Here is a 22,206-nt window from a genome sequence, read left to right as displayed (position 1 = left end):
TTTTTGACATAGTCTCGTATGCTCCCCGTTTGCTTCAACTCTCTAATTTTGCGCTTTGCCTCGTACAAGACATTACTTGGTAAGAACTATCGCTTGAAGTCGTTCTTGAACTGATCCCACGTGTTGATTGTGCATAGACCTCTGTCAGCATCGGCGACCTTTCTTCTCCACCATAGCATGGCAGTCTCTGTTAGGTACAACACAGCGGTGTTGATCTTGGCCTCATCGTCCCTCACTTTGCCATGCCTGAAATAGTTCTCCAAGTGCCAAAGAAAGTTCTCCACCTCTTGTGCATCACGAACCTCTTTAAACATTGGTGGCTTGGGAGCCTCGATCTTAGCTTCCCTCGTCGCAACGACATCGTTGGCTGCCTCGGTCTCGCCAACATTGACCTGCTCTTCAAGTGCCACTATCTTTGCCTTCATGACATCGATAGTACTCAACGCCTCCATGAGTCTGCACTCTAAGGCAGTGATGGTTTGCTTTACCTCAAACTCAGCCTGCATACGCCCCTCAAAGTCATTTCGGATGCTTTCAATCTCTTCAAGAGTGTATCCCTCAAGAACGCTGTGGTACCCTCCACTTTCCTCAGGCGTTGGACAAAGATATCGATGGCGTCCATCCCCATTTAACCTTCATAACCCACTCTTTACCAAGCGAGACGTCCTCGGACAGGACCTCCACTTCATTCTCGCTCGCCTCAGTGGTAGATGGTTCTTGGGATGTAAGCCCTTCGTTTGGCACAACCTCTAGCGGCACCTCTTGGCTCTTGTTGATGGCAATCCTCTTTTTGTTATGGCCCTTCTTGACAGCAGCATCCTAGATGACGTTGGCTTGGGTTTTAACAGCGTTGATTTCTCTGTCGTTTGCCATTCCCTCAGTCGTAACCTGGCTCTGATACCACGTTGTCACGTCCTTAGTCTTCAACTAAGTGCACGTGCGGCACTTGACAACTCCCTCACGTTTTTGCACAACTTGTTCATGATCTTGCTATGCCAAGTCAGCCTAGATTACTACACTCAAGATCGCTAAGGGAATAGTAGGTGAATAAGACAAGAGAAATTTGCTAGAAGGAAGGTTTTTATTATAGAAGATTTAATTGATTTTTGCTTGATGGTTTACAAATGAATGACCCCCCTATTTATACTACTCACCTAGGGACTAGTATGTAAATAATAATTATTATACAAGTCCCTACATATTTACAAATAACCCATATTCTAGAAATCGCTACACAACTAGATTATTCTAAGGACTTTCCATGCAGTTCCATAAGGTTCTAAGGTCTTCCATGAGAAATCTCCATATTTCTTTAGAACCTTCTTACATAAGCTAGTCTCCTTTCTATGTTAGCATCCACATAAACTTCCAACATGACAAAAATAATTCCACGTGGAGTCTAGGTGGCATGATGATTTGGGGGGTCATCACAATTAGCCATAAAATCTGCAATGAACAGTGATTGTGGGGGTGGATTTTGATTGGCAGAGATATGCAATAGATAAAGGGCTAAAAATAGTGTCACATTTATAATCTACGTGACTTATTTGAGCTAGAAACTAACTCTCGACACAGACTCGTAAGTAGATTCAGTTTCCAAAGACCATTCGATTGGATTTGGTATCATACTTGGGTAATTACTATCACGCCGTAATTAAGCGGTAATCTTTCCTTTTAAGTTTAAGTGGCTAATTCTCTTTATTAATCCGTTATAAAATAGAATGACAGGAGTAACTTTTTAAAAGTTGAAAGTAATTTAATTAAACTTCTTATTTTATTTTTAATTAACAATTTTCTAGTTCCACAAATGCTATGAAATGCTTAATATCGTAAGTTTCAAACGTCTTATTATCACAAAAATATTATAATATATTCATGAGTATACATTTCAAAAAGCTTCATTTCTTTTTTAAATTTAAATTACTTCACCTAAATTGAAACAAAAGGAGTAATATTTTAACTGTATGTATAACTCGATTCCTGTTGGTCTATTACTTAAAATTAGGGAGTCAATAGGGACGGAGATTTGATAAGAAAGAGGAAAGCTAGCAATTTTACGAAAATCGAGAATGGAAAAACAATAGAGCTAAGAAAAGTTAGCAAATAATGCAATACACGAACATCAATGACATTAATACAGAGACTGAAAGATGGAAAGAAAGAAAAAGACAGTTAATATTACAATAGCTGGGGGTCCGGAGAGAAAATGAAACTAGGTAAGCTGTGTGTACAATTATTAGTAGTGTGGAATGATTACATTTTTTTAATTTTGGGTAGCACATCATGTGCTCGTACGCTGTCGGTTGCAACATTTACATTTTTTTTTCATCCCGTACAACATTTCCATTGGTCTACTGGTTTTTTAGGGAAAAATTAAGCGTCACAAGTTACACTGTATATATGATACAAAATATAGTTTAAAAATTTGAGAAATATAGCTATATTTTTGGTTTGTAGCAAATACATAATACAATCGTTTAACTGTATTCACTGATAAAACTCTTTCGCATGATCAGCTGATATCAGTTTGATACAGCTCTTCCATGTGATTTTAAGTTGATAACTGCAAGTTCATCTATATACTGGGCTTCCTATATGCTGCAACTGTTTACCACATCTGGATAGAGCGGAACAGAAGGAGATTTCAACAAAAAAGAAAGGAAAGTGGGACCATCTTGAAGGAAATTGCTGTGGAATTGTATATAGTTGGGCAGAAGCAACACAGATGGAAAGGAATACTAAACACCATGCAAGGATATCCCTGAAAACTTGTATAACCATAGATAGGAGTCCTTGTATACCCCTATGAGTTTACTTTGGGTCTTGTTCTGAGCTAGTCCTTGAGTCCAAAAGGACCAGTCGTGTAATTATGCCCAATTTGGTTGAATAAAAATTTACAATTTGACAAAAAAAAAAAAATGCAAGTTCAGCTAACCCAACGCATCTGTATCCGCTGATTCAGCTCTAAACTGAAGCTACAATATGCGCGACTGCAACTACACTTTATAATTACACTCTAAACTATAGTTATTTATAAAATTTTGTCATTTTTGTAAGGTATGCTTTTGTTTGGCAAACGTGCAAAAACTATGTGTGTCAAATGGGCTGGTCCAGTTAATATGTGGCCTATTAATATAGCCCAATAGTGCGGATCAAATCAGATTTGAAGTAAGGGGGCAGAAATGGGAAACAATCACTTTTCGTACTGCTAATTAGTAATCCATTCCGCAACTGTTTCCAAATAATTTAACGTTTATCTATATGTTTATGCGGAAATAAAATTTGAACCAAAATATTTTTAGCTAAAATACGAAAGAATTTCAGAAATTTTAAACTGTCACAGTTCAAACTCCATAATTTTTTTATAGAGTTTGCAGGGGCAAAAACATGGAATTCTGATTTAGAACCGAAAAGTTAGCTATTTGCCCATTTCGTCCTATATCAAATAGAATTTGTACAATGTTAAGTAGTTTCACTTGATATAATCACAATTGGGTAGCATAAGATTTGCAAATTTGGGCCTAAGTCAAGCAATCCATATAAAATCATGTATAAATGAACACACTAGCAATTTCGATGACTTCCTGTCTCATCCAATTTGGTTCTAAGCCATAGAAGTGAATTTGTGCGTAGTGAAAAGGACATTACTATATGATTTTAAGAGAACAATATTTACTTTTTCAAGAACTTTGTGAATAGTGAATACCTCCAAAAGATAGAAGTGAAATGTACAAACAAGTGAACAACTTTAGCCCATTTGCTTTCATTAGTAACATACAAATAGTAGTTTGACATATTCTAACTTAAAAGAAGATTGTTAAAGAGAAAAGAAAAAAAGATATCTAGATGACGTGTCTGTTTAAATCTGTCAGATAACAAGGAAGAAAAGAGTAATACAAAAATAATTCGAGTTAAGACTAAGTTATTAGAATTTAGATACGTTGGGAAAAAGAACTTAAACAAGTTTTTTCTTCTTCTTTCTAGTTTCTTTTCCTTGACAAGAACTCTTTGTTGTCCCATTCAGGAGAGATTCACAAAATGCCATTTTTTTTGGTCATATCTATTGTCGTGATATCTTAAATTTTATATGTGAAACTTTAGAATATTATCATGAAAGTTCACCTATGAAATTAAAACTCCATGACAGTGACTATTTTTCAAAAATATGGCCGAATAGCTGCATCTAAGGGTCATTTCATCAAAAAATTCTCATGAAAAGCCCAAACTTAACTGAAAAAGAAAGCTCTTGAAATTTTGGGAACAATTTATCCATTTTTGGGCTCTTTTATGAGTACATTGTCTCAGATTCTAAGAATAAAGCATAGACATGTATGTGCCTTTATACTCACTAGCATCATTGCTTGAAGACATAGACAAACAATTTCTTACTCCTCTTTCCTTAGAAAAAATGTAAGTAAATTAAGGACTACAAGACCATAAGAAGTGCAGATGGTTCAATCTTCCAATCAAATTGAGTAATGTCTCACAAATCCAAAAATAATCAACCCCAGAATGCTATATACAGGGTATACAAAAAGCTCAATGGCATAAGTGGAATCTCCTAACTACCTATATAACAAAGCAAAATTATCTAAATCACTCGTATCGGATTAACAAATATGATAACCCCTAAGCCAAAACCAGCTGCAAAATATTTTGCTTATTCATCAACGCAGGTGTAATTATATCAACAAAACTGCAGCCATAGATGCAACTGTGATGATCAACCAGCCATAGCCACCACCAAAAAATGAAATAGCTGTTTTACACGAACAAGAGAAAAAAAGAAAGAAGTGGAATTAAATCAAATTTGGGGTCATTAGTACTCGCAGCCTTGCATGTTGAAACTAAAGATTACTTACATACAAGCACAGCCAGGAAATTTCAGTATGCTTTTTACCCGAAACACGAGCATATTAGAGTACAAAAGAAAGGATAAGTTAACAGCCACATTCAAAGAATTATTCGTACCTATACTTTTGCTGTTATCAGGCAAACTAGGAGGTGGAGACGAGTTGTTGTTCATTACATCAATCCCCAGCTGAGCACAATCCATTCCAAGAGCACCTATTACATGTATCAAACCGTCACTAGTCAATTCTTTTCCTAAATAAAAACTAATCGGCATTCATAACTATCTGGCCACACTTCTATATCATTTATTGTTACATTAGTACATTAGGACACTGTTTTGGTTAGTATCTGAATATTAGAAGTGGTTTCATAAGGCATGGTTCTTACATTTTTTGAAGCAAGGGAAAGCAGTCTGATTGAGTAAATTGTAATATCCCTCTTGGCAATCGCAAGAATATGTCATGGGAGAGGTCTTATTGCACGAGCCTCCTCCACAATTAGCCCAATAGCAGGCTGGAAGATCACAACAGAAGATATAAATTAATAGCAAAATCTTCAGTAACTATTCCTGATTACGAAAAGCATAGCATAATCTTATGAATAGCAAGTTGTTATTACGTTCAAAGATGGATGAATTAGAGCGTTTATCTGGTGCTGGGGCAGGAGCCTCCTTCTCTCCACAGGAGAAGTTCATAGTACCTGTAGAAAGAAAACATCATTATCAAGATAACGACTACAAGCTACAGTGAATGAAAATAAAACACCATGATCGTTTATTTGGACAACCATTTCAATTAAGCTACCAAAATCTAACTCGAACAAGTCTAAATGAAAATGATATTTGACTATAAAACCATTACTTGCTAGGGTTGTTTTCTATGTGGAGCATGTTGATTTGGTCTGGGCTTTGGAATAGTATGGTGTTGTAGCTTTCTGAATCAATGAATTTTATTAGGCTAAGCAAATAGATGTGAACAAAATCCATCAGAAGTCAAAGAGTGAGACAAATAGAGATTGCCATTTAATAGATTTATATTCTCTGTGTCCTTTTGATAAAACGTGTAAGAACTTTCACTATCACAGAAGTGCAACTCTACCCTTGGAAACCAAATAGTTCAGTGATAACATGAGAAGAAAGGAATGAAAACAAATGAAAAAGGGAACTTTGTTCACCATATCTAGAATATCCACTAGTTTTGTTTGATTTTTTGCTCATAATGGATATACTAATAACTATAAACTTTAATCAGAATTCATGCCAGCACAAATTATGATTGATCGAGGTAAAATTTTCCATATTGGATATCATAGTTCAAAATCACTCTTCAAACAAGCTTATATATCTCTGCACTTGCGACTATAAATATAAATAAAAACTAGACAGTTCCTTAAACAGAAAGGAAAAAAAAAGAAGAAGAGGGTAACAAATGCCACAAACAAAGTCTCATAGGTTTTAAATGATAAGAAGAACATTCATAAATAAAATTGAACAAACAAAAAACAGAAGAAAATTCGTCTACTCATTTGAAGGGGCTATAACAGAACAAAGAGCATAAATATCCAACTGACTTCAACCATTGTACATTTTAACATGTTGTACCAGGTCATATACCGTACTTCTAGATAACTAATTCATACTTATCACAAGTGATTACATCCTATAAATATATTAAAAAATCTACTCTCTCCGTTCACTTTTACTTGACAATTTCGCTTCTCGAGAGTTAACTTGACTAATCTCGAAGCTAAATTAAATTAGATTAACTCAGTGTTTTAAAATTAAAATGCAGATGTTCGAGACTATACCAAAAAATACTATAAATTGCAAGTCATACATCTTTGATGGTCAAAATCCATATAGTTTAACTCTCGAGAAGCGAAATGTGACAAGTAAAAGTGAACCGACAAAGTATTAAATATCTAGAAATGCATGAATCTAGCTACTATTGTATATTAACATGAGTTCTTTGTAGAAACGGGACTTACAGTTGGGAACTACACAAGGAAGAAACTTGAAGAAATTATCGTTTTCTGAACGAGTTTGCCTCCAGCCAGGTTCACATTCACATGCGAATCCAAAAGTAGAATTTGAAGATTTGCAAGTACCTTTTCCACAATTCATTTCTTTACACACATTCTCTGTAAATACCACAACAACAACAAAAATAATCATTAAAATATACACCAAGATCGAATCTTTCACGTAACCCAAATCAAAGAATAAAACAAAAAGGCAAAATTAAGAACACCCCAGTTCATAAAAATCAAAACTTTCACTAAAGTTCTTAATTGGGGGGGGGGGGGTAAAAATAAAGAAAAAAGGGTGAAATTTTGAGAATTACTAAAGATAGGGGAGAAGATAGGTGGCAGAGCATTGCTCGCAGTGGACCATATTGGTAGAAGAACAAAAATTAGAGAGCAAACTGTAATTATATGAATTGAAGCCATAGCTAATCAAGAATCAGCTAGAGAAGGAAGAACTGAAGAAGATGAATGAACAAGAAGAAGTTTGATGGGTTTATGTTATTTTTTGGGGGTATTAAATGGACGGTTTTACTTTGCTTTTCAAATGGAAGTTTCTGAAGACGTATGAAGTCAGAAAAATAATACTACAGTACTATAAAGTGGTGGTCATGTGTGGGGAGGCTAAGAGATGAATTAAGCTTTTGATGATTATTATTGGGAACAAACTGAGTCGTTGGCAGTTGACTACTGCTTTACTGCCTTAGATTACGCTGAAACACTTACAACTTAGTACAAATTAGGACTTCCCTAAGACTTGTCCTTTTTCCTTTTGTTTAAGTCAATTAAAAAAAAAAAAAAAAAAACTTTTCACCTGACAAATTTAAAAAATTATTTTACTACATTCTAGAGATCCTTATTTTAAGAGCACAAAATTAAAAAGTCTTCGTTATTTTTTTAAATTTCGTGTCAAGTTAAAAGTAGACAAACAAATTAAAACGGGGAAGTATTATATTATTTCTTTTTTGTGTATAAATTCTTTATATTGACTGCCTAAGAAAAAGGCACACTATCATCAAATTACTTAAAAGGTTGTAATCGTGGATAATTCTTTATGCAAACATTAATTGATAATCCCAATAAAGAAAAGCAATCTTCTATAAAAAGGCCAAAATATACTGATAGTTTGAAAAAGTATTTATATTACCTGTGCATATAATTTAAGTCCATTTCTTTGTAATTTAAATTTTAAGAAGAATGACATATTTATATTTTAGAAAATAATTTTATTAGTTATTTCCTATTTGGTCAAGATTAGGAAAAAGTGAGTCGTTGGCGTTGGGGCAATCAGAGTTCCCTTTATATTTCACAACCAAAATTTGTTAAACATTTAATGGTGACAAAACGAGCTAATTTTCGACAAATTTAGAATCAAAATTGCACAGAAGTATATGTAAGTGATTATTTTAGACTTAATTAGTAACATTACGAGATTATTTTTGTAAAATTTTCGTCTTTGTACGGGGGAGTTGTTGTTTAATTACTTGTTTGATAGGGATAATTTTGGAAAAAAATTCATACCTTTTAATTTATGTAGTTGAAAATTCTTGCAGGCGTCCATGGTACTCGCAAGATTTTTATTTGGATGTGATTTTGTGTACATTTGAAGAATATTAGATTTGAACGAAATTAATACCCATCACATGCCGTATACCTACCAATTCGTTGAGCTCTACCTAAACAAATAAATATATTTTGACTTTTTTTAATGCTGTGGGAATTAAATTCAGTGTGGAAGACTTTCGCCTGTATGTCTCCGTGGTGAGGGGGTGAAGTTCTACAACGTGTTAGAATTTTTTTTGTTTTTCTATTTAGAAATTCATTCACCCTCCCACAGTATCTATCTACACAGGAAAAAGAACAGTAAAAGAAGGAAGTATCTAGTTAGAAATGGGGTATAGTCCGTATAGATTTAGGGTGCGCTCGGCACGACGGAAATGTTTTCTTTGGAAAATTAAATAAGTGACTTTTAAAATTTATTTTCTACTAGTATTTAGTAAGTAATCAAAAAATATTATTTCAAGAATATTTATATATAATCTTGGCAAACACTATGAAGGATATGAGTGATGGGTGGTGGGGTGGAGGTGAAGCTAGGGTCGTGTGGAGTCCGGGAGTGGTGGGGTTCGGAAGGAGATATCAACGTGAAATATGATTTATGTACCTTGTTTTAATTTCCCTACTCCCCATTAGGGAAGAAAATTTTCCCTACAAAAAATATTTTCATAATATTTTGATTGACCAAACTTAAAAATATTTTTCTCACTAAAAATATTTTCCTCTATACCACACACATCCTTGATTTTAATCTCAACAAGCTTTTGTTTAGATCCAATTGATGTGATTTTGTTCTCTACAATCTACATAGCTCTAGAATTGAAGTTATTCTTTAGTCTATATAACACCAAAGAGAAATTCAATGCGTTGTTTGTGAGAATACAGTTCAATCCATGATTTCAATAACATCGCTCGAAGTGTGCATTGGATAATATTTTTCCTCCTTCCCCCTAATTGTCATTAATGAAAGGCAGCAATTCATAGATTAGGTTGAGGTAGCTGACAACCATATGGTGGGCACTATTAGACTATTCATAAACATACCTCTTCATGCATAGCATTTGGCTAACTCTAGAAGGATATCTAATTATATAGCTTCCTCCCACTTTCACTTTCACACATCACCATTCAATTTTATACTCCATTTACTCCGATAAATGTGTCACACTTTCCTTTCTAATATGTTTTAAAAGAATATCACATTCTTATATTTAAAAGTAATATAACTTCAAATTTTCCATTTCACTCAGAATGAGATGATTTACATTCATACAAATATTTAAAATTTATTTTGAACTATATATTTTAAAATTATGTGTCCTGTATTTCTTAAATTTTGTTTGAATATCACATAAATTAGAACAAAAAAATGCATTATCTTTTCAATGTCGTAACTTAGTCACGTCTTTTTCTTCCCTTTTCCCCTTTTTTCCTGGCGGTGGACGTGGAGGTTCGGGTAGGAGAAGCTAGACAAAAAGCATATGGTAACAATGAGTTTTGTACTCGTAAAGTAGAAAGTAATACTCTCTCCGATTATGATTATTGTTGCTTTAGTGAAAAAAAAAATTGGTTCATGTTATGAAATATAGAGTATGGATGTCCATTACACAAATATAATGCTTCTTCCATCATCTTCCACCATCTTAATGGATCTTCCACCATCTTAATGGTTCTTCCATTATCTTCCACCATCTTAATGGTTCTTCCATTATCTCATATATTGAATGCATATGTAGCACTATAAATAGAGGCATAAGTTTTTCATATGGGAGACACTTGAACAACACTTGAACAACACTTGAAACATATTGGGATGAATAAGAAAGCTCTCATCTCTTGTCTCTCTATCTCTTTAGTGTTAACTGCTTATTTTGATATATTGTACTAACTCTTAAGAATGATTTCACAACACGTTATCGACTGACTTCCTAATTTCTCTTTTTTGAGTTTGATTTTATATTACAGGATTAATGAAGAAGTCACAGTAACGAGGCTCTAACTAAGTACAGTATATTTGCTACTTTTATTTCCCTCTCACTGCCTAAAGGAGACGAAAGATACAAGAAACAGTTGTTTTCTTCAATCAGGAATAGCATTAATATAAGAGAGATTGCATATGAGGAATCGAAACTCTTAACGGTAATGTTTCCGTTACTGTTTGCTTCTTGTGAAGTCTATGTGAAGTATATATGACCCTTCATGTATCAATAGGCTGTTTCTACATGGCCCGAGACGTGCACCTGATAATGTTTTCTTTTGATATTGATTAAATATTTCAGTTTTCTCTTAATTGCCCATAATCTTAACTCCATTATCTGTTAAGTTTGGTTACTATGATATATTGATTATTATTTGAATGGCTAAAACAAGAATCTTATGGCAGAGAGCTAATACGAGTATTAATTACATGGGCATTGTTAAAATTGTTTTGTGACTCACGATGTTGGATAACCATAAAGCTTAAAGCTACTGTTGATTTGAAGAAAAAAAATCTGGATATTACATGCGGTAATTTTTTTATTTCCGCAACAGTTGCTCTAAGGTTTATCAGTGAAAATAAAATATACTTTCTCTGTTGGAGGATGTCCTTCGGCCAGCCGACTAATTCTTGTTGATACCCTACATATTTATTCATCATATTTTGATGGTACTTTTATTGTTTAAGTATTTGGACGTGATATGTAAATCTAGGTAAATCACGTTTCTTTACATTATCTTCTAAATTTATTTATTTGATTTATAAGTGACAAACGTTTCACTGAAACTTAATTCTAAAGTGGTACTATTTGTAAAGGCTCAAGGGTGAATTTCATTGTAATTTGGCCCATTATGTCATTGGTTGAGGGTAAGACGGTGGATTCAAGTCCTACCGCACCATGAGGATAAGACATCGGGTTAAAGTCTCGGTGCACCATGATTATTAGATGTTTGGTTTGAATACCATCGATTTATGGCCTAACACGCCTTTATATGGATAAGCCGTTGGGTTTGAGTCCCGATGCACTATATTAATGGTGTAGATGACTAAAGCAAAATAATCTGTATTTGATGAAAAAAAAAAAATCATAAAGGCCGTTCCACTTGATATGCTCCACGTTGAGGGAATGTGGTAGTGCATAATAAGTCCGAAAGAAGACAAATGGTTAAATATGTGAATGAATGTGGGTGTGCCAATGGACTAAAAATAATAATAATCATCATTGTGATAATTATAAAAGGAAGAACATTATGGGTTCTCAAAATGGTCCTAATAAAGGTGAAGGTAATTTTTGTCATCAATATGCTAAGAAAGGTCATTAGATGTGAAGGTTGTCGTGCGACCTAACTTGATTAAAATTTTATAAATCCTCCATCAAAAGAATACAATTCAAGGTGATGTTGAGGTGAGTCATATAATTTTGAAAAAATGTCAAGGCATGAGAATGGGCTTATAAGAAAATTTATGAAGCACGTATATATATGACTATAGTCCATTCCTTGAAAAGAATGTGACTTGTGATTTATGAATGCTCACCCATTTTTATAGTGAAATGTGTAAAATGATGGATAAGGACGTGCTGTGTATGGTTGGATAAATACACCTCGGGAGGTTTGAGACAATATAAAAAAAAATTTATTTTGGAACAAAAGGTCATTGGTCACGTACTTTTGTATGTCACAAATATTGTGGTATGTCTTATCATAAATTACCAAAGGAAAAAGTAAGAAATAAGTTTTGCTTATAAAGGTTTGACTATGACCATAATGGCAATTATCCCTAAAAGGAGATTCACCATATGGATGGTGTTATGAAATATGTGGCAGTACAAAATTTGGGAGCTCGGGAAAAGCTAATTTGTTACTACCCGGAGGAATGAAATTGTTCATAATATTGGTGTTGTAGTAAGTCTCAAAAGAAACTTTTTAAGTTTCAACCAAATATGAATTATAATGAGACTACACAAATTACGGTAAGGTTTAATATCTTCATATTACTATGACTATAGCGGGTAAACAAAATATATGTGTTTTTCCTCCGAGTTTGTACTACATAAATACAAGCATGATGGAATCACATGCTACGGAAGTTGGCATGACCGGTTGGCTATAGAGGTCAAATGTGATTCGAAAATAATTGAGAATTCGTGTGGTTATTTATTGAAGAAATAAAATATTCTTCAAGAATTCTCTTGTGTCAGCTTTGTTCTCATGATGAAAAATTGATTAATTCTGAAGCCTAAGTTTGGGATTGTATCCCATGATTTTGGAACGTATAAAAGGTATATATATATATATATAATGAGCCCACATCCGCTATGTGGACCGGTTTACTATTATATGGTTTTAATAGATGCATCTATGTTATGGTCGCATGTGCATTTGTATCAACTTGCAATTTGGTTTTTGCAAGATTGTTTGCTCAAATTGTTATATTAGTTTCAAACTATGAAATTATGTTGATAATTGGTTTATATCAAAGTTGGTTTAGCGTAAATTGTATGCCTCCAATTATAGCTCAATTGGTTATGAGAACAAAACTCCCAAAAGAAATTTGGGACGAGATATGTTATTTAATATGTAGAAAGATATGTACGCATCAAGCAAACAAGTTATAATAAGTTCCCTATCATAATTGGTTGAAGGTCGGAACAAATAATTTCCATCTAAAAATTTGAATGTGTGGTATATGATTTAATTGCTACACCACAAAAACATAGATGGGTCCCCAAATAAGGTTGGGAGGTAAATGTTAGATTACCTAACATTAGGGGGAGCTGGATGATAAGCGATTGGAAAATAAGGTATATGTAATGAATTATCGCTGGTATGATCCTTGTTTAAAAGATAATTCAAGTAAATTGCTAGACGCATTTGCTGACCCAAAAGTGAATATTAAATCTTCGCTGCAAATGCTCCAATTAGAATAAAGTCCGTAAAGGATGAGTCTATGGCGATAGACCAATTGGTTCCAAAGATAAAACTCCTTAAAGAAGGAGAGGAGCAAATGATCAAGATGGTCATACTAATCGAGGCAAGTGCTTTAAAAAAGCACCACGACATAAATACTTTATAAAACCTTGGGAAAGGTTTTCGAAATTGATGAAAAATGAAGAGATCTCGATAAATTATGTCACATTAAACCGATATCAAATACCGTCGACGGTATCTTTGAAATAATGTAGCGCTCAACATTATAATGGTGATGAGATCTTGAATTCAAATCACAAAGAATATCCAGATATAATGATTGGTCAAATAAAATACGCAATTCAATATATTTTAGTTCACTTTGAAAAGTGATGTTTTATAGTCCATGACCTCAAGTATAATGTCGTCAAATGGATTCTTGTGCGAAAAGTAAAATGAGAAATAAACCGTAAAAATAAAGTACGGCTTGTGCCTTGTGGTGTAAAGATTTTTCGCAAAATTGTAAGGAGGGTATGTATTCTCATCATCTTTTATCGTCCGGCAATATATGAAAATTTTGAATGCGTATAATTCATTGTTGTCAATATGGCTATACAGAGACGAAAGAAAATCCGTAGGGATTTAAATTGGTTTAAGCATTTAAGGTTTACGAAAATAAAGCTTCACAAATCTTTATATAGGTTAAAGCGATTCCATTGAGCACTCAAGTTGTGACATAAATATAAATAAACATCATGTTGACCTAATGATAATGATTTATTTTATTGCACCGCAAAGGAAATTATTAATATAGATTTGTTTGTCCTAACAATTATTATCAAGGTTTTGTTGGTTATGTAAATGCATGGCATTATTTGTATTATTACATGAAGTTTGGCTTCGCAAAATCGATTTGCATGCGAGGATACCGCCACACTATGACGTTCGACATGGTAGTCAATTGTTGATACTTATACAAAGCAATTCAAGAATACGTGTCCGCCGAGATCAATAATTCAATACATTTTGCAATAATATGATGTTTATTTGGAAATGAAGATTTCAACAATAGGCATAGCGCAATTGAAAGAAGGAAATAACAAAGGAGACAAAATACAACACATTCCTCAAAGTTCTTTTCGAGACATGATTTTCAACGAAGGTGAAATAGGTTTTCAACAAATACGCTCGATTGATAAGTTGACGGACATGTTCAAAAAATGCTAACCTCGACATTTGAGAAGTTGATATACAAGATTTGGATGTGTTGTCTCCAAAAATTAAGCGATACTTTAATCGGGGGTATAATACGCGCTCGTACTTTTTCCTTAAGCCGAGGTTTTGTCCCACCTTTTCCCTAGCAAGGTTTTTAATCTAGCAATGCCGTATTACGAGATATTTATCTTACCACATGAAACCCGATCTAGTTATTTATTTACATATCGCCTATATCATGGCGTTCAATGAAACAAACAATAGGCCACTTCTTCAAATCACGGAGATAATAGCCATTCATGGTAAGCCTAGTCGGGGGGTGTGTTTGGTTGAGATCAATGACTCAACATTCTTAAAAATGTGTGGTTTTTTTTGAAAAGGGATATTCCAGCCTATATTGTACGAAGATAATCTTCAGATACATTAAAAGAGATAGAACAAAACATATTTCACCAAAGTTCTTTTTTTACTCATGATCTTGAAAAGAAAGGTGAGATAGATGTTCAACAAATTCGCTCGATCGATAATTTGGCGGATACCGTTCACTAAAGCATTACCAACCTCGACATTTGAATACAAGATATATGATTCGAGAATTAAAGTGATCTTTTCATCGGGGGAGAGAAAATACGCGCCGCACTCTTTTTTCCTTTCAGAGATTTTATCCCATTGGGATCGAAGGTTTTTGTATACAAATAATGCGTAACGAAGACACGTGGACATCCAAGGGGGAGTGTTATGAAATATAGTATGGATGTCCATTACACAAATATAATGCTTCTTCCATCATCTTCCCATCTTAATGGATCTTCCACCATCTTAATGGTTCTTCCATTATCTTCCACCATCTTAATGGTTCTTCCATTATCTCATATATTGAATGCTACGTTTTATAAATAGAGCATAAGTTTTTCATATGGGAGACACTTGAACAACACTTGAACAACACTTGAAACATATTGGGATGAATAAGAAAGCTCTCATCTCTTGTCTCTCTATCTCTTTAGTGTTCTTGCTTCATTTTTGATATATTGTACTAACTCTTAAGAATGATTTCACAACAGTTCAAAATATATTGTTATTTAAAAATCTAAGAAAACACGTTGTCATCTTTAATTTACTATTCTAAAAAAAGGTATCGTCATTATTACTCATAAACTACTCATTTAAGAAGGTTATAATTGGCGAAGCCTTAGTCATTAGGAAAGCAATTTCAATATGCGATTAAATATAGTTGGAAAGAAGCTCAAATCTTCTCAGATGCAAAGAATATGGTTGATATGCTCATCACCAGAAGATTTAGTTATGAGAAAATTTGGAAGGTCATAACATATGTGGATAATGTAAATATCTTACATATTACTAGATTGGAATATAGTTGTGTTAGGTTAAACTAGTTCAAAGATATTCTTAACATGATAGTGGCGACTGATAATTGTGTTAAAGTTAAATAATATTGATAGTTATAGATGGTGGTGAATGATAGTGGTGATCGGTGACATTATAATGATGGTGATGATTATTGGTAGTGCAATAGTAGATATTGTGGAAATTTGGTCGGTGGCGATGTAAATGATGGCTAGTGGTGACGACGACTGACTGTGTGATCGGCTGGTTGTGGGTGGTGGTAATTGATAATGGTGGACGATGTGAAGGTTGGTTAGCGGTGAAAGCGATGGAATAATGGTAAACTGTTACTGTATTTTTTTTGTAGAATTCATCGAATAGACATCTTAATTAAATTAAAACATTGTTATAAATCTTAATCATTTAGATTTATTCAAACCAATTAAATGGTTGTAAAATTACAAACAAAATAAATGTATTTAGTGATCAAGATTTAGACCTAAAAAAACAGACCTAATAATAAAGATTTAAATAATTAAAAGCAAACGAACAAAAGAGCCTAAATCGCCCCTGAGAGAATTGAATATTTTTTTGAAGGTAAAGTCACATGAAGCTAATTAATAAATCGGCACTAGAAATCTAGATCTTGTCTAGTCGTTACTCGTTAGCGGACTTTTGAAATAGTCTCGCGCTCACATTAATTGTAGATATGGTCAAGGCATTTTTTAAGCCACTTAATTAGACAAAATGACAGTCGTTCTTAGCACACCAATTTTAATTCCTTCAAAATTCTAGATGTAACGCTCTTTTCTTTGAATAATTAAATCATGGCGTTTTCCATACCTCGTTATATTTAGACCAATTTTTTAAATGAAAAATGAGATGCAAGCCTCTATACGAAGTCTAGATGATTAAGACTCCATTTTATTTCAAATAATATATTCCGCAAGAAATCGTCATGGTTGCGGTTGAAAATGTGTAAAATTGAAAATTCAGGGTTTTCTTCATCTTTTTCATATCTTATATTTTGTACCTTTTAACTTCCTAAAGTATATCCAACAAGGAAATTAGTTTTGTTGGTGAGAGCATCCACTTTATAATCGCCTTTCGTATTTTCACCAGTAAAAAATTTAGAAATGTATATCCAAAGTTGACCGAGGCTGGCCCATGGGCCAAAAGGAAAAAATGTACTAATTCAAATTTGTAGCATTTAAAAGAAAGAGGTAAAAATAAGGGGACAAGTCTTACGTTGTTGCACACTGTCAAATAAGTTAAGTCTTTTCAGTTGAGTTTCTGGTTATTATTTCTTGAAATAGTTTACTTCGTAGTTCAATTTGAATTTTCTCTTTACATACTTTTTTGGTTTAAAATTTCTAACCTTGTTCATCTTCAGTTGTATAAAAGTATATCTTTTGGACTCATTTTTATTGTTTTACATGTATAGATATATGATTGTTATTCGAGTATATCTTTTTTCTATTGGATCTTATGTTCCTGTTATCAGAGCCTGAGACCCCTAAAACACCCTACTTAGGATCTCATTTCTGCTACGTTTTTTGCTTGTTAATTGGCATTAACTGAAACGTAGTACATTCAGATTGGGGGAAAATCTTATAAGAAAAAGATTGAAAAAATGACCTCTCTAGCCAGTGGCCCATAAGGTTAGGTTGGGCTTACCATTTTAAAGTCCTTTCGAAGATGGACCCGCCTGCCTAGTCCATCAAATTTTGCAGCCCATGAGGATTGAGCTGGCCCATTTTGATGGCCATAGCCTTGGAAAGGGCCCCATCCCACATAGTGACTATCGGTCCTACCAGCATCATCTACCTACGTAAGCTCGATTAGGAGATAGGGAGGATCCAATAGAAGTGAAAAATCGGAGTTCTCTATTTATCATATTAAATTTACAAAGATGAATCTGATCAGAATTTTAAAAAGGGGAAAATATGGAAAAAGCGGTGATTGTCTACTATATATACATAAAAAATAATTTTCTTACATATACGGTGTTATTTTTTTTTCCGTGGAAGGAGGTTTTAATGAACCTTGCTCCAACCTGGCTCTGCACCTGCATAGGATGGGTCTATCGAGTGGTAATCCAAGATCGATTACTATGAGACTTTAGTCTGCTGTTCCTTTTTTGTTTTGGGGCTATTGTCCGAAAAGGAATTTTTTTTAGCAGCTAACAATTATTCATATTAACTATCCTTTTATTTAATTATATTTAGTAGCTAATTAACTTTTCTAAATTACAATTGGTAGCTATATATACATACCCATATCTTTCTTTTTTCCCAATCACTACCCAGCATTTTTCATTTCTCAAAACCCTAAAAATCTTTTAGACCGCCTCTCTCTCTCTCTTCTCCCTCTCCCTTCGTGCTCACCTCTATGTGGTGACTTGTTGTTGAACAAGAATGGAGTGAATAGGCCGTCCAAATCAATAGTTAGGTGTTTTGGTGGCCATTCTTGTTGTGGCTTTTTGCTTTGGCTTAGCATTTAACGTTTTTCTACTAAATAGACAAAAGTTGCAATCGAATACTACATAAGTTTAAGGAATTTTTAGGGTTTTTTGGTATTAGGGTTTTGAGCGGTGGTGGTGTGTAGATTTGCCATGTGTATTTTTTGTATTTTTGTGTGTATTTGTTAAAAGTCAAATACAAATACATTCAAAAAATTTACATCTCACAAATACACTGTTTTTTAATGTATTTGTGTTTATATTTTTTGAGTGTATTTTTGAGTGTATTTTTAATAGCCAAACACACTGTTTTTTTAATGTATTTGTCATGTATTTGAATTTTTTTGTCTTGTATCTGAATGTATTTGTTGAAATCCATTCAAATACATAAAAATTTGAATGTATTTGGCTTCATATGTAGTTAGAATGTACACAATATATTTGAAATACATCAAAGAAATACATAAAAAAAAAGCCACTGAAATACATCAAAAAAAAAAAAATCACTGAAATGCATAAAAAAAAAAAAGACACAAAAATACATTATAGCAAAAAAAAAAAAAATCACTGAAATATATAAAAGCAAAAAAAAATCACTATGTATTTGAAAATAAACAAATACACCCGTTAAAATACATATGTTCATTAAATAATAGCTATGATTGGTAATATTGAAAAGATAGCTATTAGAGGTAAGGATCTACTAAAGGATAGCTATTCATGTAAGTTTACCTATCGAAAAAGAACGACAGTAAAACAAGTTACAACTTATAACATACAATCTGGTGGGCTAAGAAACAAGTGATTTACGCACATATCCCCTTTCAAGGTTACTATTTAGATTTTATTCCATTTTAAGGAAATTGTACAAATATAGCCCTTGTAAAATTATACTTTCGAACAATGTTACATTCGGGTTTAAAGTTTTCTTATATTTTGCTAAACCTTACAAACAAATTTTGGACAGTCATCTAACATTTGCAATAACTTACTAAATTTTTGCATGGTGATCTAATGTTTTCTCATAAGAATTTCAGTTTATTCAAAAGAGATCTTTAGATCATGGTCTAGAAGGTCCTAAAAAAAATAATAAAAGGTTATTTACTAAACACGTAGGTAAAATGGACAAGGGGCGAAAATTTCAAGTCCACTGATCTATTGCACAAAATATTATAGATTATATCAACCTAAAACTGTTGTTTTGGGGTAGTTATGACTTTTATCCCTATAGTTTGAGCATAAGTAACTTAAACACAAGAATTTCAAATTCTATCATTTTAAAATTCTTGATCTAATAATATAAGGAATGAGTAATCACATTATCCTGCATTCCTTAAATTCATGTACTGATCATTGTGAGCTTTGGTATCTTCACGTAGTAACATCTTTCGAGTAAGAATGATTGACGGCATTAAATGATCACATGAATAAAATCATTAAAAGCCAATATAAAGAGAAGTTGTGAGTCCTTGAGATCATAAAGTTTGATCAATTGGTAATTATTTTTGGTTTAATTGTGTACTTGTGTCTTGTTTCATCAACTAGACGGATGGAGGCCACAAATGGATTTGGGTAGTCATGGAAACTACAGCCTACCGAGGCATGGCAAGAATTTGAAGTAATGAATTCTAAATTAATAATTATCAAATTTGGGGTCATTAGTACTCGCAGTCTTGCATGTTGAAACTAAAGATTACTTACATACAAGCACAGCCAGGAAATTTCAGTACGCTTTTTATCCGAAACACGAACATATTAGAGTAGAAAAGAAAGGATAAATTAACAGCCACATTCAAAGAATTATTCGTACCTATACCAGGCAAACTAGGAGGAGCAGACGAGTTGTTGTTCGGTACATCAATCCCCAGCTGAGCACAATCCATTCCAAGAGCACCTATTACATGTATCAAACCATCACTAGTCAATTCTTTTCCTAAATAAAAACTAATCGGCAGTCATAAGTATCTGGCCACACTTCTATATCATTTATTGTTACATTAGTACATTAGGACAGTGTTTTGGTTAGTATCTGAATATTAGAAGTGGCTTCATAAGGCACGGTTCTTACATTTTTTTAAGCAAGGGAAAGCAGTCTGATTGAGTAAATTGTAATAACCCTCTTGGCAATCGCAAGAATATGTCACGGAAGAGGTCTTATTGCACGAGCCTCCTCCACAATCAGCCCAATGGCAAGCTGGAAGATCACAACAGAAGAAATAAATTAACAGCAAAATCTTCAATAACTATTCCTGATTACGAAAAGTATAGCATAATCTTATGAATAGCAAGTTGTTATTACGTTCAAAGATCGATGAATTAGAGCGTTTATCTGGTGCCAGGGCAGGAGCCTCCTTCTCTCCACAGGAGAAGTTCATAGTACCTGTAGAAAGAAAACATCATTATCAAGATAACGACTACAAGCTACAGTGAATGAAAATAAAACACCATGATCGTTTATTTGGATAACCATTTCAATTAAGCTACAAAAATCTAACTCGAACAAGTCTAAATGAAAATGATATTTGATTATAAAACCATTAATTCTATGTGGAGCATGTTGATTTGGTCTGGGCTTTGGAATAGTATGGTGTGTTATAGCTTTCTGAATCAATCAATTTTATTAGGCTAAGCAAATATATGTGAACAAAATCCATCAGAAGTCAAAGAGTTTGAAAAATAGAGATTGCCATTTAATAGATTTATATTCTCTGTGTCCTTTTGATAAAACGTGTAAGAACTTACACTATCACAGAAGTGCAACTCTACCCTTGGAAACCAAATAGTTCAGTGATAACATGAGAAGAAAGGAATGAAAACAAATGAAAAAGGGAACTTTGTTCACCATATCTAGAATTTCCACTAGTTTTATTTGTTTTGTTTCATTTTTTGCTCATAATGGATATACTAATAGCTATAAATTTTAATCAGAATTTATGCCAGCACAAATTGTGATTGATCGAGGTAAAATTTTCCATATCGGATACCATAGTTCAAAATCACTCTTCAAACATGCTTATATATCTCTGCACTTGCGACTGTAAATATAAATAAAAACTAGACAGTTCCTTAAACAGAAAGAAAAAAAGAAGAAGAGGGTAACAAATGCCACAAACAAAGTCTTATAGGTTTTAAAATGTTAAGAAGAACATTCATAAATAAAATAGAACAAACAAAAAACAGAAGAAAATTCGTCTACTCATTTGAAGGGGCTATAACAGAACAAAGAGCATAAATATCCAACTGACTTCAACAGAGTTGATTACAGTAAGAATTCATTGTATATTTTAACATGTTGTACCAGGGCACATACCGTACTTCTAGATAACTAATCGCACTTATCACAAGTGATTACATCCTATAAATATATTAAAAAATCTACTCTCCCCGTTCACTTTTACTTGACACATTTCGAATTTTCGAGAATAAATTTGACTAATCTCGAAGCTAAATTGAATTAGATTAACTCAGTGTTTTAAAATTAAAATTCAGATGTTAAACTATATAAAAAAAAAAAAATAAATTAAAAACAAAAAAATAATTTTTTCAAAATATATTTAATTAAAAATACAAAAAAAAAATTTTTTAGTCAAATCCAATTTTTATTTTATTTTCAGGATTAAAACCCTTAAAAAAAATGATCAAAAAGATAAATTAAATTTAGAAATTCATTTGGATTTTAAAAAAATTTTAAATGATAATTAATTTTGGGAAAAAACGGAAAAAATTTTTTTTCGATCAAAATAACAAAAAAAATAAAAAATTTTTGGAAAATTGGGAAAATAAAAAAATGGGAAAGTAATATTTTTTAATCAAAACAAAAAATTATTCCCCGATTTAAAAAAACCCAAAAGAAGGAAAAATTA

The 22,206-nt window shown here is 33.0% G+C and overlaps 1 protein-coding gene across 1 annotated transcript; it reads right to left on the bottom strand.

Annotated features, from left to right (window-relative positions):
- Window positions 1-4,439: 4,439 nt before the first annotated feature.
- On the bottom strand, window positions 4,440-20,801 carry LOC132046672 (uncharacterized). The gene is made up of 8 exons (XM_059437381.1): window positions 20,643-20,801; window positions 20,412-20,537; window positions 20,154-20,237; window positions 6,841-6,993; window positions 5,473-5,553; window positions 5,242-5,367; window positions 4,972-5,067; window positions 4,440-4,759 (listed from the first exon to the last, which is right to left on the bottom strand). Exons 1-8 carry the CDS (start codon window positions 20,716-20,718, stop codon window positions 4,683-4,685), a joined length of 819 nt encoding a protein of 272 aa, XP_059293364.1. The 5' UTR covers window positions 20,719-20,801; the 3' UTR covers window positions 4,440-4,682.
- Window positions 20,802-22,206: the final 1,405 nt, after the last annotated feature.

Source organism: Lycium ferocissimum, chromosome 1 (assembly GCF_029784015.1).
Source record: "Lycium ferocissimum isolate CSIRO_LF1 chromosome 1, AGI_CSIRO_Lferr_CH_V1, whole genome shotgun sequence".
NCBI lineage: Eukaryota > Viridiplantae > Streptophyta > Magnoliopsida > Solanales > Solanaceae > Lycium > Lycium ferocissimum.
This window is presented reverse-complemented; position numbering and strand designations above follow the sequence as displayed.

Bases quoted from the DNA above. Each gene is read 5' to 3' on its own strand.
- LOC132046672 (XM_059437381.1), bottom strand. From the start codon at position 20,718: ATGAACTTCTCCTGTGGAGAGAAGGAGGCTCCTGCCCTGGCACCAGAT. The intron at 20,538-20,642 runs GTAATAACAACT...GTGATCTTCCAG, and splicing joins TAATTCATCGATCTTTGAAC to CTTGCCATTGGGCTGATTGT. The intron at 6,994-20,153 runs GTACGAATAATT...TGGTATTTACAG, and splicing joins TCCTAGTTTGCCTGGTATAG to AGAATGTGTGTAAAGAAATG.